At 34.0% G+C, this 18217-nt stretch overlaps 2 protein-coding genes across 5 annotated transcripts in view; one reads left to right on the forward strand and one right to left on the reverse strand.

Annotated features, from left to right (window-relative positions):
* The window catches only part of ABCB1 (ATP binding cassette subfamily B member 1), a 223087-nt gene that overhangs the window by 169727 nt on the left and 35143 nt on the right, over positions 1-18217 (reverse strand). The gene's annotated exons all lie outside the window — the stretch shown is intronic.
* RUNDC3B (RUN domain containing 3B) overlaps positions 1-18217 on the forward strand; it is a 158341-nt gene that overhangs the window by 14129 nt on the left and 125995 nt on the right. For all 4 annotated transcript variants that reach the window (XM_036911846.2, XM_036911848.2, XM_036911847.2 and 1 more), the window contains exon 2: positions 774-889. In XM_036911846.2, coding sequence (XP_036767741.2) covers positions 774-889 — 116 coding nt within the window. The remainder of the gene's footprint in view (positions 1-773; positions 890-18217) is intronic.

Below are 18217 nucleotides of genomic sequence, written 5' to 3' on the forward strand. Positions count from 1 at the left end.
GGAAAACTCGGCTATTATCTTCTTAAACTCCAATTACATGTATGTTAAACTTTGCCAGACCCCACTTGACTTCCATGCTTTTCTGTATTTTCTATTCTTTTTCTCTCTCTCTGCTTCACATTATATATTTTCTATTGACTGCTCTTCCTGTTCAATAATTAAGTCTTTTGCTGTGTCTCATTTAGTGTTCAACCCATATGCTAGAAATATGCAGGGCAATTCTTTATTGAAGAGATGGTACTTGAGCTGTCTTGGAAAATACATTGATTTTTGCAGTCAAAAATAGAGATTAAGGACATTCTGATAAGAAGGAAAAATATAGACACTTAACAGATTTGTAAGTTTACCTTTTTATAGCTCATAAAAACTTTGGGTCTATACTTCATGAATACACACAACTATTTTATTCAGTTTTGTGCTCTAAAACTCTTCAAAGCATTTGAGTCTGACACTCAGATTTTTTACAGGTAGTATGGCTTTTGAGTATATTAGAGTTAGTAATTAAGTCATTTTTAAAAAAATTCTGATTTTAATGGCTGTGAAGACTGAGCTTATTCCTAAGTCACAGTGTGGTCAATAGATAATAAGTATAGAAGTGAAAAGCCTGGTATTTCTGTAAAATTCTTTATTTACCTGAGTAAAGTTGAATAAATGGAGTTTTCAGAATATATAATCTTATATTTCTGCAATACTTCCCAAAACTGCTTTCCTCCCATTTTCCTACTCAGGTGAATCAACTCTGCTTAAAAGTAATAATTCCTCTTTTTTCATAGGTTTTCTGTGAAGACCCTGATTGATCGGTCCTGCTTTGAGACAATTGATGATTCTTCTCCTGAATTTAACAATTTTGCAGCTATTTTTGAACAGATTCTAAGTCACCGGCTAAAAGGTAATAAACGAATGTATTATTTATTCTCCTAACAGCTCTCTTTTTAATAGCTTGAAATTTTAGAACCGTACAATCTAGTATGATTTCAATGGCAACCATGCCGTATCTTAAGAAAAACAGAAACTGATTTTAGAATGCCTAATCTTTTGGCCTGTCCTTTGTGCCTGGAAAATAATCTCTATTCTTTATACCTATTTCTGGGACCCATTAAAATACTGAGTTATATTAATTGCCACATAAAAGAAGCAAACTTTCCGTAAGTAATTAAAATATAAAGTTGAAACATAGCCCATCTTCAAAGGTTACTAGATGGTATTTCAATCAATTTATAAGGAAGCATTCAGGTATTAAGTTTGTTTGCTTAGTTTCTGCTTCATTAAGCTTTGAAATCTAAAATTTTTCTGCAGGAAGTAGTTAAAAAAGAGGTATATAAAAAAGATGATCAACTTTGGTTTTCTTAAAATCAGAAAATATTTACAGCAGAAATAGATCTCTTAAAATTTAAAAGGTAAGATATGGAGCTGTGTTCTCTCAGAATTATAAAATAATTTTAAATATATAAAATATAGCTGAAAACATCAACCAATATGTAGCATAAATCTTTATAATAATAGATACTAACTTTATCATTTTAATGCCATTAGTCAGTCTACCTAAATGAAATTTGATCATCTGATGGTTTCACTTAAGTGTTTATTATCTTTCAGTCTTAATGGTATAGTTTCAAATTACTAACTTGCTTTGGTAATATAAATAAGAGTCTCAAATTTAATCTGAAGGTTAATTATGTTCTGTGCTTTTTTGAATTCAGTCAGCCCTTTGTAATTTGAAATGTGGTCCATAAAAACCACTGATACTTTCCTTTTACTTGCTCTGGTTATTTTGCTTTTAAGAATGTGTTTTTTTGTAAATTTTTGCTATTCTGTATTTCCTAAATTTTATGTCATTAATATGTAATCTTTTATGAGAAAACAGGGTTTACAAAAGCAAAAAATAAGCATTTTGAGATGTTGGAGTGACTACATTGTGTAATGATCATATTTTTAGGTTTTACATATAAATTAGTAAAAAATACTTGACTAAAAAAAGATGTAATACAGTAGACCTTAATGTACCTTAATGTTCACAACTTTTATTATAAGACCTCAATTCCCTTGATTAAGTATTGTACTATTTAGCATGATTCACTCACAAAATACATGACAACTGTAGAGAGAAACATTAGGCTGTATTGAGACATCCATGTTGAGTGATTGGGCAGACTCATTACCATGTAAAGTCCTCTCTCCTGCATACTAGTTTGCCCTCCTCTGATTCATACCTCAGCAAAATGTAAATCATAGACCTTTAGATTTACAGTTGACCCTTGAGCAATGCAGAGGTTATGGAATAGGTAATGCTTTTTTATATTGTCACAAATCTCTGAAAATTTTTCCAATATATTAATCGAAAAAATCCACATATAAATGAACACATGCAGTTCAAACCCATGTTGCTCCAGGATTAACTGTACTTAATAATGAATGTTATTTCTGAGAAGCCAATGAACTACTTTATTGAAAATAGAATCTCTAGGTGTTTGATGTTTAAGAATTTGACTAGTATTACCACAACATTAAGAAAGATGATATGATAAGATTTTCATTAATTTTTTAAGCTAGCTAAGATTAGTAATTCAAAATATACTTTTCTAAAAACGTTCCTATACATTGACGATTGGGTCACTGTGATTAGTAGTCATGAATCATGAAATTATCTATAATATTTGAGATGGGTTATTTTAAAGGGTCAAGTATCTTACAGACTTATGTATATTGTTTTATTATAGTGTTGTAATATTTAACAAATTGCTTTTACTTTTGGAGAAGTTACATAATTATTTAATAGTATGCTGTGTGCACTTAAAATTTAGTTATGTACCAACTAATTTTTCCAATGTTTGTTTTTATAGAAGTAAAATTTAAATATATATATAACTTAATGGGTTTGTAAGATTTAGTTTTCTCCAGCTACTTTTTATTTTTGAGATGAAAGTGCATTTGGCTTAAATATTAAAATTTTCAGAGAAACGTAAAATTCACTCCCAGACACAATGTAGGTTGTGCCAACTTAGGTAATGTGGAATGCTGAAACAGTTATCAACTTAATTCACTCTAAAAGTTCCATTATTGATTGAAGAAAAGGAAGCTTTTAAAAATCACATACATTAATCTTATTTGCAGTTATCCCTTAATAAAATGGTGATCTTACTTTTCTGAAGTATAACTGAGAACTAAGAATCACAAATTATAGAATTAAAAGAGACCTTGGTTCAGGTCTTCATTAATTTTTGAACTTTTTAAATTTATTTTAAAGCATAATCCTTTTCTCCACCCCATCCTCTCCTCCCCTAATAAAAGCAAGTATGGATGATGCATCTGTAAGTGGAATGTCTTGTTGAAGCAGGTTGGGGAAATTGGGCATTTTACTCGCTCTGCTGCAGTTGCATCCCACCCTGTGCCTCCACAGCACCCCTCATGTGGCGCCATGAATCTCTGACTAAAAGTCACTACTCTAGTCTCCTACGAAAGCAATCCACTGAATGACATTTTTAACTGGTGGACAGACTGTGTTTGTTTTAATATTTCTGATATTAGGGCATTTAGGGTAGTAAAGCAGTCATTTTTGCACAGTTCAAATTGTTAGAAAATTCTTATGTACAGGAAGCCAACGTAACTGATTGTGTTTTGATCCATTTTCTACGCTTTTTTTTGGTCAGTTTGGAGTGTAATAAATACTAAAAGTTTCCTGTTCTATAACCATTTCTCTTCAGGTCCCCTTCTTCTCTCTTCCAGGTAAGGTATCTCTATTTCCTTCAATCTTATGGAGACACCACAATCTTAGTTACTCTTCTGGTTTATCACTGGTTTGTTAGGGCTCTTAAAATTTGGTACTCAGAGTTAGGTAAAATGCCTCAGATAGGCTAACCTCTGTGTTATTTAGAATTTAAGATTACATTGACATTTTGATTTCCACATGACACTGTGGCTTAGATTGAAATTGAGGCCAGGTCAATCCTTAGACTTTTTAAAAACTGAATTATCACTTGTTTTATGTTTTAGGTAGTTCTCTAAATTAGTTGCTCATACTCAAGTTTGGTAGAGATAAATGCAGTATTATTTCCTTCGTCACCTATTTTAGAGATGGATGAGGTGACTGTAAAAATTAAAATAGGAGGACTTCTGCTTCCAGAAAAGGAAGTAGACATATTTTTCCCCATTTCTTCCACTAAGTATGACAGGAAACCCTGGATATTCTATATAGAAACAAACACAAGAAGATTCTGAAAAGTGAAGAGAAGAAGGAAGACTGTCTAGGGCCTTGGAGACCTTAGAAATGACATGGTGGTGGTCTCCTTCAATTTTTGATTGCCCTGCATATCCAAGTGTAGGTAAGCTAGTAGCCTGCAAACATCAACAGGTACAGACAAAACATCCCTAAAAGGATCTGTTCTCTCTAGCTGAAGGACAAGGAATAGAACAGCCTAGCAGATGGATAACTTTTATTAGACAGTATCTGCTCTACTTTAGCCAAATGCCACAGAAAAACTGTGGCACCACTCCTATCCTGGCCAGAAAGGCTACATGGGAAACCTAGAATTCCACCCTCATGAGTCTGTAACAAAGTGTTCCAACACCACAACCAGAGTGGTATCAGGGAAGGATAACCACAAACTTGCGACTTCTTCCCTCCTTGCTGGTTGTGAACCTTCTCTCCCACCTACTCCTACACCATGTCAATGAAGAGCCTGGACTTACATCCCTACCCATCTCCACTTGGCCTCTTCTATGCCACGGTGAGGTTGTGTCAAAAGAGGCTTATTGGAGACTTATTTCATTAGTCGTCATCCAGTGGTAACAAAGCTACCCTGATGCATTGTCAGTGGAGACCATGCAGGAAGCCTGGACTCCCACTACCACCCAGCATGAATGACCACTCCCCACTCAGTGTCAGTGGAGGTCAACTTTGAGTTGAAGCCAGTGCTTACAGAGCATTCTGAAAATTCTAAGGCCTTTAAGAATTAGGCTAAATCTACTCTGCCTGTGTTCTATAAATGGAATAACAAAGCCTGAATGACTGTACATCTGTTTATACCATGGTTTATTGAATATATTAAGCCCATTGTTGAGACTTACTACTCAGAAAAAAAGATTCCTTTCAAAATATGACTATACATCGATACCCAATGCACCTGGTCACCCAAGAGCTCTGATGGAGTTGTACAATCAGATAAATGTTGTTTGCATGCCTGCTAGCACAACATCCATTCTGCTGCCCATGGATCAAGGAGTAATTTTGACATTCAAATCTTTATTATTTAAGAAATACATTTTATAGGGTTATAGGTACCATAGATAGTGAGTGATTCCTCTGCTGGATCTGAGCAGAGTAAATTGAAAACATTCCAGAAAGGATTCACCATTCTAGATGCCATTAAGGATATTTGTGATTCATGAGAAGTGGTCAAAATTTCAATATTAACAGGAGTTTGGAAGAAGTTGGTTCCTGCTGTCATGGACAGCTTGGAGGGATTCAAGACTTCAGAGGGGGAAGTTACTACAGATGTGCTGGAAATAGCAAAAGAACTAGAATTAGAAGTGGAGCCTGAAGATATGCCTGGATTGCTGTAATCTTATAAAACTTGATCAGCTAAGGAGTTGCTTCTTATGGATGAGCAAAGATAGTGGTTTCTTGAGATGGAAACTACTCCTGATGAAAGGCTGTAAAGATTGTTGAAATGACAACAAAAGGATTCAGAAGGTGATATAAACTTAGTTGACAAAGTGGTGGTAGGATTTGAAAGGATTGACTCCAGTTTTGAAAGAAGTTCTGTGGGTAAAATGCTATCAAACAGCATCTCATTCTATAGAGAAATCATTTGTGAAAGAGTGAGTCAGTCAGTATGGCCATCTTCATTTTTGTCTTATTTTAAGAAATTGCCACAGCCACCCCAGCCTTCCATCAGCCACCACCCTGGTCAATCAGCAGCCCTCAGCATTGAGGCAATATGCTCCACCAGTAAGGTTATAACTCACTGAAAGCTCAGATGATGGTTAGCCCTTTTTAGCAATAAAGCATTTTTTAATTAAGGTATGTACATTGTTTTTCTAGACATAATGCTATTGCACAAATAATAGACTACATAACAGTGTAAACATAACTTTTATATGTACTGGGAACCCCCCAAATTCATTTGACTTGCTTTATTGGGATATTCACTTTATTGTGGTGGTCTAGAACTGAACCCACAATGTCTCTGAGGTATGCCTGTAATTGTTTTAAATAGTTCCCCTGTATATGTTTAGAACCACATCAAACAGTATTACAGCTTTTGTTTTCACCATCATACTTAATTTAGAAAACTCAAGAGGAGAAGCAACCTTATTGTTCTGGCTACTGATTTGTCCAGTGCACAGTCTGGGATATATGAGGCAAGGGACCTTACTAGTGTGTCATTTTTTGGATTTGGAAGGTACCTAGCCCATCTCTCTTTTATTCTGCATCTTCAGAACCTTATGTTTGTTTTATGTTCAGTGGCCAGGGTTTTTAGTTATATGTAGTGAGAAGACTGTGTATCTGCTTTATCTTGTCTGGAAGCAGACATCTCCTTTAATTTTTTTTTTTTTAAATAATTATTTTTTATTGAAGGGTAGTTGATGCACAGTATTACATTACATTAGTTTCAAGTGTACAACACAGTGGTAGAACATTTATATACATAATTCTAGGTTCCAGCTATCACCCTACCAAGCTGTTACAATATCTTGACTATATTCCTTATGCTATACATTACATCCCGGTTACTTATTTATTTTACCATTGGAAGTCTGTCCTTTTTTTTTTTTGGTGAGGGCATCTCTCATATTTATTGATCAAATGGTTGTTAACGACAATAAAATTCTGTATAGGGGAGTCAATGCTCGATGCACAATCATTAATCCACCCCAAGCCTAATTTTTGTCAGTCTCCAATCTTCTGAGGCATAACAAACAAGTTCTTACATGTAGAACAAATTCTTACATAATGAATAAGTTACATGGTGAACAGTACAAGGGCAGTCATCACAGAAACTTTTGGTTTTGCTCATGCATTATGAACTCTAAACAGTCAGTTCAAATATGAATACTCATTTGGTTTTTATACTTGATTTATATGTGGATACCACATTTCTCTCTTTATTATTATTATTTTTAATAAAGTGCTGAAGTGGTAGGTAGATACAAGATAAAGGTAGAAAACATAGTTTAGTGTTGTAAGAGAGCAAATGTAGATGATCAGGTGTGTGCCTGTAGACTATGTGTTAATCCAAGCTAGACAAGGGCAATAAAACATCCACGTATGCAGAAGATTTCTCTCAGAACAGGGGGGGTGAGGTTCTAAGCCTCACCTCTGTTGATCCCCAATTTCTCACCTGATGGCCCCCCTGCTACTGTGCCTGTCTTAGGTTGTTCCTCCCTTGAGGAATCTTACCCGTCTCTGGCTAACCAGTCATCTTCCGGGGCCATACAGGGAAATGTAGAGTTGGTAAGTGAGAGAGAAGCCTTATTGTTTGAAAAGGTTAGCTTTTTACTTCTTTGCATATTTATGCCCTGTGGCTTCTATGCCCAGCATTTGTCTTGAGGTATCTTTACCACTTGGAGGAGTTATGATACTCGGTAAATTTGATATGATCCTTTAATTTTTTAATGTGAAGAACTTTATCAGTAGTTTTTCTAGTGTTAAATCATCCATATAGTCTTGGGCTAAGTCCAACTTGAGCCTCATGTATTGTTTTAATATACTTTGCCCGATTTAGGGTTTAATTTGCTAATATTTTTGGAGTTTTGGTTCTGTGTTTGTAAATAAAATTTGCAGTTTTTCTGTTTTGTGCTTGTTTTGGTTTTCTTAATTGTATTAGTATCATTAAATGAATTGGATGTTTTAGTATCATTACTATCATTAAATGAATTTTCTTTTTTTATTCTTTTAAGAATTTTGCATAAGCTTAGAACTGTTGGGTAGAATTAGCCAGTAGAAACTCTAGATCAGGTGGGTAGTGTGTGTGTGTGTGTCTGTGTGTGTGTGTGTGTTTGGCACACACATGCACTTTAACACTAATTCTCTTTCCATAATGCTTATTGGTCCATTTGGTTGTTGATTTCTTCCATATTCTATTTATAGTTGTCATCATCTTCTATATCTTTTTAATTACTAATCTCTAGGTAGTTGCAATTTGTCCTTTCAATGTAATAATTAAAATGGATAAATTTATCTGAATGGTTTAAAAAATTAAAAGCTCACTGAAGAGATCTAAAGACTAAAGCTTAAGTCACATATTCATATCTTTATAACATTGTTGAAAGCTAAGATTCTGTTTTTTAAAAAAACCTACTCCTTATCCTCCTCATTTTTCAGCCATCCCCCTCTTCTGAAGGGTGTGGGATATTTCATTCAGGCTGCTAAGGAGTGGTACAAAAATTCCATCAGTGAGCACCTGATAACTATTTTCCACATAAATATCAGCTAATTTGCCCCTTTTCCATCACTAATATTATTATTATCTATTTCTTTTCTTGAGTAATAGTGCCAGGGATTTGTCAATTTTATTAGACTTTCAAATAACCAACCTGTGGCTTTGTTGGTCATTTATTTATGCTAATGGCATCTTTATTTCCTCCAATATTTTCTTTGAGTATATTCTGTTTAGGTTGGATTCTTAGCAAAATTATTTTTCAACTTTCTAAGTACTGCTTTGGTTACAATAAAAACTTTGGATATGTAATATTTTCATTATTCATTTTTACATAATTTCAACTTTTCATTATTCTTTGGCTTATATGTTATTTAGAAGTTTATTTTTAATATTTCTGAAAATAGGAGCTTTCACATTTTTACTTTTTTGTTAATTGAATTATGGTCAGAGAATTTCATAACTATGGCAGATTTTTTGAGATTTGTTAGATTTGCTTAATGGCCTAGATTATAGTTAATTTTAATAAATATTCCATCTTGAGGAAGAATGTATGTTCCTTAATTGTTGATTATGTTTCTCAAATGTTATTCACATTTTTGACAGCTTGATCTGTTAATAACTTAGAAATTTTAAACTATTTTGTTCTGATGGACTTACCAAGTTACTCTTATAGTATCTATTTTTGCTTTCTGTTTTTAGAATCTATTTTCGTATGGTTTTTATAATTTCCCTCTTTCTCTGCCTGTTTTTCATTTTTAGCTTCTTAAGGGTTCCTGTGATTTTTTGTGTGTGCTTATAATGTTTAAAAGTGTATGTATCATATTTTATCTAGCATTTCTAATTTTGTTTTGGGTAGCAGGAAGGTTTTCCTAAAATTCTATAGACAAATTATTGCTATCTTTAAAGAGAGTTCTGTGACTTTCTCTTTTCTTCTTTGAAAGTTATTCTTACTTATTTAAATTAAAGTGTTGTTAATAAACAGTTTTATGTTGGTTTCAAATGTACATCACAGTGGTTCAACAGTCCCAGTGATCAACTTATATTGTGATTGCAGATTTTTTATCCCTTTATCCCATTCCCCCTCTCCGCCTGAACCAATCCCAACTCCTCCCCCTTGCTAACCACTAGTTACCTCTCAGTGTCTATGAGTCTACTGCTGTTTTGTTTCTTCTGTTTTGCTTTGTTTTTATATCCCACAAATAAGTGAAATCATATGGTATTTGTCTTTCTCTGCCCGGCTTTTCTCACTTAGCACAATACCCTCTAGATCCCTCCATGTTGTTGTAAATGGTAGGATTTCTTTTCTTTTTATGGCTGAATAATATTCCATTGTGTATATTTACCAAATCTTCGTTTACTGGTGGACACTTAGATTGCTTCCATATCTTGACTATTGCAAATAATGTGGAGATAAACATAGAGGTGCATATATCTTTTTGAATAAGGGATTTTATTTGCTTTGGGTAAATTCCTAGTAGTAGAATTACTGGATTGAATGGTATTTCTATTTTTAATTGTCTGAGGAATTTTCATACTGCTTTCCATAGCGGTTGCACCAATTTACATTCCCACCAACAATGTAGGAGGGTTCCCATTTCTCCACATCCTCACCTTTGTTATTTATTGTCTTTTGGATAGTGACCATTCTAACTGGTGGGAGGTGATATCTTATTGTGGTTTTGATTTGCATTTCCCTGATGATTAGTGATGTGGAGCATGTTTTCATGTGCCTGTTAGCCATCTGTATTTCTTCTTTGGAGAAATGTCTGTTCAGGTTCTCTGCCCATTTTTTAATTGGGTTATTTGTCTTTTGGATGTTGAGGTATATGAATTCTTTATATATTTTGGATGTTAACTCCTTGCCAAATGAGTCATTTATGAATAGACTCTCCCATACTGTAAGGTGCCTTTTTGTTCTGCTGACGGTGTTCTTTGCTGTACAGAAGCTTTTTAGTTTAATGTATTCCAACTTGTTCATTTTTTATTTTCTCTTGCCCAAGGAGATGTGTTCAGGAAAAAAATTGCTCATACTTTAGTGGAAGAGATTGTTGCCTATGTTTTCTTCTTAGAGCTTTACAGTTTCATGACTTACATTCAGGTCTTTGATCCATTTCGAGTTTACTTTTGTGTATGGAGTTAGACAGTGATCCAACTTCATTCTGTTACATCCTGGCTTGTAGATGGTTACCTTCTTGCTATGTTCTCATATGGCAGAGAAAAAGAGAGCAAGCTCTTTGGTATCCCTTGTCTCTTCTTATAAGGACACTAATCCTATTAGATCAGAACCCATCCTTATGACCTCATTTAACTTTAATTACCTCCTCATAGGTCCTGTCTCCATATACAGTCACACTGGATGTTAGGATTTCAGCACATGACTTTAGGGGTCACAATTCAGGCCATAGTGCCACTGATTGCAGCTAAAAATTCTGGACAAAACACAAAAAGTGACTACTTGCATACTTACAAAAGTAAATGGTAGCAGCCAGATTGAAGAGAGATATCAAAATTTGAAGAGAAACCATTATAGAAATGAATGTCTTGTATGTGTGTGTGTTTTCCCTCCTATACGCTCAGCTTTAACCTCAGAGGGCCTCATCTTTAATTGTGTTGTGGATGTGAAGATAAAAATGCCAAGAGCAACCTCCTCTTTTTGACCAAAGGATCAGGAAAAGATGGCCCTGTGAGCCAGAGAGTGGGGGGGCTTCCCATTTTTCTCTTTATCTTGCTGCTTCCTCTCAAGTGCAGCTTGAATTAATCAGATCTGTGTGAAAGTGTGGAAGGTTTAAACTGTAAGAGAAAACCTTTTGTCAGGCTACAGAAACTAGGAAAAGGAGGGACCTGGGAGCTGAAAAGTGTATCAAGGAAGAAAGCTGGAATAGGGAATGCTCTAATTCTATATGTTAATGATCAGTGTAAGTCTTGGCCTCATACCCAAGATTTTGAGGACTGAGCTAGAATACAAACCGCTGTGCAAGTCCCAAAGTGGCATGTACATGGATAAGACCCAAAGAAGCAGAGCAAGTCTTTTACAATATTGGATCTAACAGGGTTGATTGTCCAAACAAAATGAAGAGCAACATACTCCAGAGGATTTTAACAGGCTTTAGAATCGACAGATAATATTTTAAATGTCCAGAATAAAATTACCTCACATACAAAAAGCCACATACAAAATATGACCAACTTCCAAAAGACAACTAAAGATTCTAAGTCAGAGATGAATTATCAGGCAAAGATGCTAAAGCAGCATTAAAACATGTTCCATGATGTAAGGTAAACATTATGGAAATGAATACAAAAACGGAAGTGCTGAATTGAAAAATAAAAACTTCAAAAAGGATCAAATGGAAATTTTAGAACATAAAAGTACAATATTTGAAGTAAAACATTTACTAGGTGGGGCTCTATAGCAGAATGGAGATAATAGAGGTGTTTAAGAATTTGAAAACAGATCAAAAGAAGTTATCCATCTGAAGAACAGAGCCTCAGGGACTTCTTGGAAAATAACAAAAGATAATAACATTTGTGTCATTGGAATCCTAGAAGGAGAGGCAGAAGAGTTTGGTGTAGAAAATATGTTTGAAAAAATAATAGGTATAAATTCCTGGATTTGGGAAAGACATAAACTTATAGATTCAAGAGTTCAGCAAACTTCTAAAAAGATAAAATTAATCACTTTCAGATACATCATAGTCAAACTTCTGAAAATAAAAGATTTAAAAAAATCTTGAAAGCAGCCAGAGGAATATAATATATTATATTTAGAGAACAAAAACTCACATGACTATAGGTTTTCATCAGGAACAGTAAAAGAGAGAAGACAGTGGAACAACATCTTTAAAGTTCTGAAAGAAAAGAACTGCCAACTCAGAATTCTATTTCCAGTGAAAACATACCTCAGGAATGAAGGCAAAATAAAGAAGTACTCAGATGAAGGAAATCTAAGAATTGTTACTAGCAGAACTGGTCTAAAAGAAATGCTAATGAAAGTTGTTCATGCTAAAGCAAGATGACCAGAGAGAAACTTGGAATTTCGTGAGAAAGGAACAAAAATGTTAAATATCTGAGTAAATATTCGCAGATTTTTTTTTCTCTTAAAATCTTTAAAATAAGACTATTGAAAGCAAAAATTACAACATTGGGAGGTTTCATTGTTTGCACATATAAGTGATATTTAAAACAAAGAATGGGAAGTAAAGGAACCTATCTGGTCCTATATTTTATTTGAAATGGTAATACTAACTGTAAGTAGACTGTTAAAGGTTAGGCATTCTATTGTAATCTCTAAAGCAGTGACTATAAAAATACTAAGAAATTTTGCCCAAAAGCCAGTAAGAAAATTAAAATAGAATGCTAAAAATATTCAAATTATTTAAGAGAAAACAGGAAAAAAAAGGGGATCAAGAGAAAATAATAAAATGGTAGGTCTGAATTCAATCATATTAGTAATTAAATCAATGTACATTATTTACATTAAATAGAAATTATACACCAATTAAAGAGATTGGATAAAAAAAATGACTCAATATATAAAGAAATCTACTTCAAATACAGTGATAAAATAGGTTAAAAGTGCAAGGGTAGAAAAAGGTATTCCATGCAAAAGCTATTTGAAAGACTGGTTAATATCAGACAAAGTAGTTAAGAACACAGGAAATTGATAGGATTGAAGGTGAACATTTATATAATAAGAGAGTCAATTTCCCAAGAAGATAATAGATCCTAAAATGTATGCAGCTCACAATAGAGCTTCTAAAAGCAAAAGCTGATAGAACTGACTAGAGATTTAGAAAATAGAAAATCCATGATTTTACTTGGAAACTTCACTACTTTCATAATAATTAATGCATCAAGTAGACAGAAAATCAGTAAAGGATAGAAAAGATCTGGACAACATTATCAACCAACTGACTAAATTGACTTATAAAGCACCCCACTCAACAAGAGCAGAATGTATATTCTTTTCAGGGGAAATAGAACATTAAAAAAGATCTTATTCTGAGCTATAACACAAACTTTAACATATTTAAAAGAATTGGAATCATGTAAAATATGTTCTCAGGCTGTGATAGAATTAAACTAGAAATTGGGAACAGAAAGATCTGAAAAAATCACCAAATATTTGGAAATTTAAAAATTGTAATTCATGTGTCAAGGAAGTCTGAAGGAAAGTTAGAGAATATTTAAACTGAATGAAAAATGAAAATACATTATTAAAAAGAAAATGCATCAGTGGAAAATAAAATTACAGGCCAGTATTCCTGATGAACACGGATGCAAAGTCTTCAAAAAAATATTTGCAAACCAAATTAAAAAGACCATAAACCATGATCGAGTGGGATTTGTTCCAGGAATGCAAGCATGATATAACATCTGCAAATTAGTCATTGTGATACACCGCATTAAAACATTGAAGGCTAAAAATTATATCATCTCAGTAGATGTAGAAAAAGTATTTGACAAAATTCAACATTCATTTATGATAAAAACTTTCAGTAAAGCAGATATAGAGGGCACATACCTCAACGTAACAAAGGCCATATATAACCAGCCCACAGCTAATACCATACTCAATGTTGAAAAGCTGAAAGCTTCTCTAAGATCAGGAAGAAGCCAAGGATGTCCACTCTCACCACTTTTATTTAACATAGTATTGGAAGTCCTAGCCAGAGCAGTTAGACAAGAAAAAGAAATAAAAAGCATCCAAATTAGAAAGGAAGAAGTAAAACCATCACTGTTTGCAGATGACATGTATAGGAAACCCTATAGGCTCCATCAAAAAACTGTTAGAATTCAATAAAGTTGCAGGGTACAGAATCAATACACAAAATCTATGTGTTTCTATGCACTAATAATGAACTGTCAGAGAAATTAGAAAAATAATTTCATTTATAATTGAATCAAAAAGAGTAAAATACTTAGGAATACATTTAACCAAGGAAGTGAAAGACCTGTATATTAAAACCTGTAAGACATTAATGAAAGAAATTGAAGAAAATAAATGAATGAAAAATTACTCTATGCTCATGGATTGCAAGAATTAATATTGTTAAAACATCCTTACTACCCAAAGCAATATATAGGTCACTGTAATACCTGTCAAAATTCCAGTGACATTTTTCACAGAAACAGAGCAATCTTAAAATTTGTATGAAACCACAAAATATCCTAAATAACCTAACAAATCTTGAGGAAGAAGAATAAAGATGGTTTTTCAGACTGTTTACAAAACCATATTAATTAAAATAGTATGTTATTGGCACAAATACAGACAGATCAATGGAACAGAATATAGAAAGCCCAGAAATAAACTGTTTTGACAAGATTCATCATCCATTCATAATAACACATTTCTGCAAACTAGATATTAGAAGAGAACTTCCTTAAAGGATATTGTCTGCATCCATTTGGTGTGCTATAACAGAAAACCATAGATTGGGTGCTTTACAAACAACAGAAATTTATTTCTCATAGTTCTGGAGACTAGGAAATGCAAGATCAAGGTGCCAGCAGATTCAGTGTCTGGTGGGGCCTGCTTCTTGGTTCATAGACTACCATCTTTTCACTGTGTCTTCACAGGGTGGAAGGAGTGAGGGAGCTTTCTGGGGTCTCTTTAATAAGGGACCTAATCCCATTCATGAGGGCTCATGACCTAATCATCTCCTTAACTTCCCACCTCAAAATACTATCATGTTGGGGATTGGGTGGCAACACTGGGGCTACACAAACATTTCATCTGTAGTAAGCATCTACTTACTCAACTTTATAGTACTACTGACATCTTCAATGAAATAATTCTTCTAAAACTCAGCATTATGATAATGTTGGTTCTGACCATACTGGTCAATAGATTCAATGCAATTTCAATCAGAGTCTTAGCAGTCTTTTTAGTAGGAATGAAGTTGACTCAATATATGACTAGACAAAATAAGTAGAATAGACAAAACAGTTTCACAAAGGAAGATCAAAGTTGGGTACTTAAACTATCTGTTGCAACACCTGTCAAGGTACAATAATTGTTTAAAACACTGTCTTATTCATGGAAGCTTCTGTACAGAGAAAGAGATTAATGGAGTAGAAGAGAGAGTCCAGAAATGGACACAAACAAATATGCTTGATTGATTTTTGGCAAGGATGAAAAGACAATTCGCTGGTGAAATGATAATCTTTTCTAACAAATAATACTGGAACAATGGATACAGATATCCAAAAAATGAACTTTGACTCCTCCCTTACACTATATACAGCTAATTCAAAATTATAAAATTCTTTAAAATACAGAACATCTTTATGTTCAACTAGGCAAACAGATTTTCAGTGCAATAAATGCAAAAATTAACAAAGTAGACCTGATCAGGATTAAAAGCTTGTCCTCAAACAACACTGTTAAGAGAATAAGAGAAGCCATGGGTTGGGGAATAATAGTTGTAGTTCCCAAAGTGACAGGAGAAGGGGCTTGAATTCAGAATATAAAAACTATAAAAACGTCATAGTATGAAAACAACCAACCCAACTTAAATATGGGCAAAATATTTGAACAGATTCTTCACCAAAGAAAATACACAAATGGCAAGTAAGCACACAAAAAGATACTCAAGACAACTAGTCACTCAGGAAATGCAGTTAAAACCATAATTGGGTGCTAGTACACACCTGTACTAAGTTCTGGTATGGATGTAAGGAAATAGGAACTTTCACATGTTACTGATGGAAATGCAAAATGGCTTTCCAGCAATCTCACTTCTTTATTCAGAAATGAAAACTTACCTTTACAGAAATACCTGTTTGTAAGAATTTTACTCATAATCATCAAAAACTGAAAAAAATCCAGTGTCCTTCATGTGAAAAATGGATAAGCCAACTATTATGTATGCCTACAGTGGACAAACTCAGCAATAAAGGAAAAAAATCTGTTACTACACAAAACATGGATTAATCTCAGATGGATCATGCTAAGGGAAAGAAGTGAGACCCTAAAGGTTAGATATTGTATGATTCCATTTATATGACATTGTAGAAAAGACCGAACTGTAGTGCCAGAGGATAGGTTCAGTTGCTGTCAGGGGTTAGAGGATGGACAGTTGATTACACAGGGTCAGCATAAAGTAGTTTTTTTTGGAATGTTGGAACTGTTATGTATCTTATGATCACAGTTACACGATTCCTTGAATTTTTCAAAAATCATAGAACTATATACCAATAATAAATTTACTATAAGAATATATTTTTACAATCTGTGAGATCTCTCTCAGGCCATGGAGGGGCACAGATCTCACAACACAAGGGACTCAAGGAGGACAACAGCAAGACATATAATAATTAAAATTGTTAAGATCAAGGGTAAGGACAGAGTATTAGAAGTAGCTAGAGAGAGAAAAAAGATCACATTCAAAGGAAAATCCATCAGGCTATCATCAGACTTCTCAGCGGAAACCTTACAGGACAGAAGGGAGTGGCATGATATATTTAATGCAGTGAAGCAGAAGAGCCTCAAACCAAGAATACACTACTGGGCAAGATTATGATTTGAATTTGAAGGAGGGATTAAACAACTTCCAGATAAGCAAAAGCTGAGAGAATTTACCTCCCACAAACCATCTCTATAGTGTATTTTGGAGGGACTGCTATAGATGGAAGTGTTCCTAAGGCTGAACAGCTGACACCAGAGGAAATAAAGCCATGGTAAAGAAAGACCAATTAATTACTAAGCAGATATGAAATCAAATCAACTACCCCAAAAGTCAATCAAGGGATAGACAATGAGTACAAAATATGATACCTAATACATAAAGAATGGAAGAGGAAGAAAAAGGAGAAAAAAATAGAAGATCCTTTAGATTGTGTTTGCAATAACATACTAAGTGAGCTAAGTTAGACTCTTAGATTGTAAGGAAGTTGTCCTTGAACCTTTGGTAACCTCGAATCTAAAGCCTGCAATGGCAATAAGTACATACCTATCAATAATCACCCTAAATGTAAATGGTCTGAATGCACCAATCAGAAGACACAGAGTCACTATATGCTGCCTAAAAGAGACTCACTTTGAAACCAAAGACATACACAGACTAAAAGTGAAGGAATGGAAAAAAGATATTTCATGCAACTAATAGGAAGAAAAAAGCAGGAGTTGCAGTACTTGTTTCAGACAAAATAGACTTCAAAACAAAGAAAATAACAGACAAAGAAGGACATTATGTAATGATAAAGGGGTCAATCCAACAAGAGGATATAACCATTATAAATATCTATGCACTATGCACCCAACACAGGAGCACCTATATATGTGAAACAAATAGTAACAGAATTAAAGGGGGAATTAGAAAGCAATGCATTCATTTTAGGGGACTTTAACACACTACTTACTCCAAAGGACAGATCAACGAGACAGAAAATAAGTAAGGAGAGAGAGGCACTGAACAACACATTAGAACAGATGGACCTAACACATCTACAGAATTCTACACCCAAAAGCAGCAGGATACACATTCTTCTCAAGTGCACATGGTGCATTTTCAAGAATACATCATATACTAGGCCACAAAAAGAGCCTCAGTAAATTCAGAAGGATTGAAATTGTACCAACCAGCTTCTTAAACCACAAAGGTATGTATGAAATAGAAATAAATTACGCAAAAAAAATGAAAAAGCCCACACACACATGGAGGCTTACCAACATCCCCCTAAGTATCAATGGATCAATGACCAAATAAAAACAGAGATCAAGCAATATTTGGAGACAAATCACAAAAATAACTCAACACCACAAAATCTATGGGACACAGTGAAGGCCGTGCTAAGAGGGAAATATATTGCAATACAGGCCTACCTCAGGA

Source organism: Manis pentadactyla, chromosome 7 (genome assembly GCF_030020395.1).
Source record: "Manis pentadactyla isolate mManPen7 chromosome 7, mManPen7.hap1, whole genome shotgun sequence".
NCBI lineage: Eukaryota > Metazoa > Chordata > Mammalia > Pholidota > Manidae > Manis > Manis pentadactyla.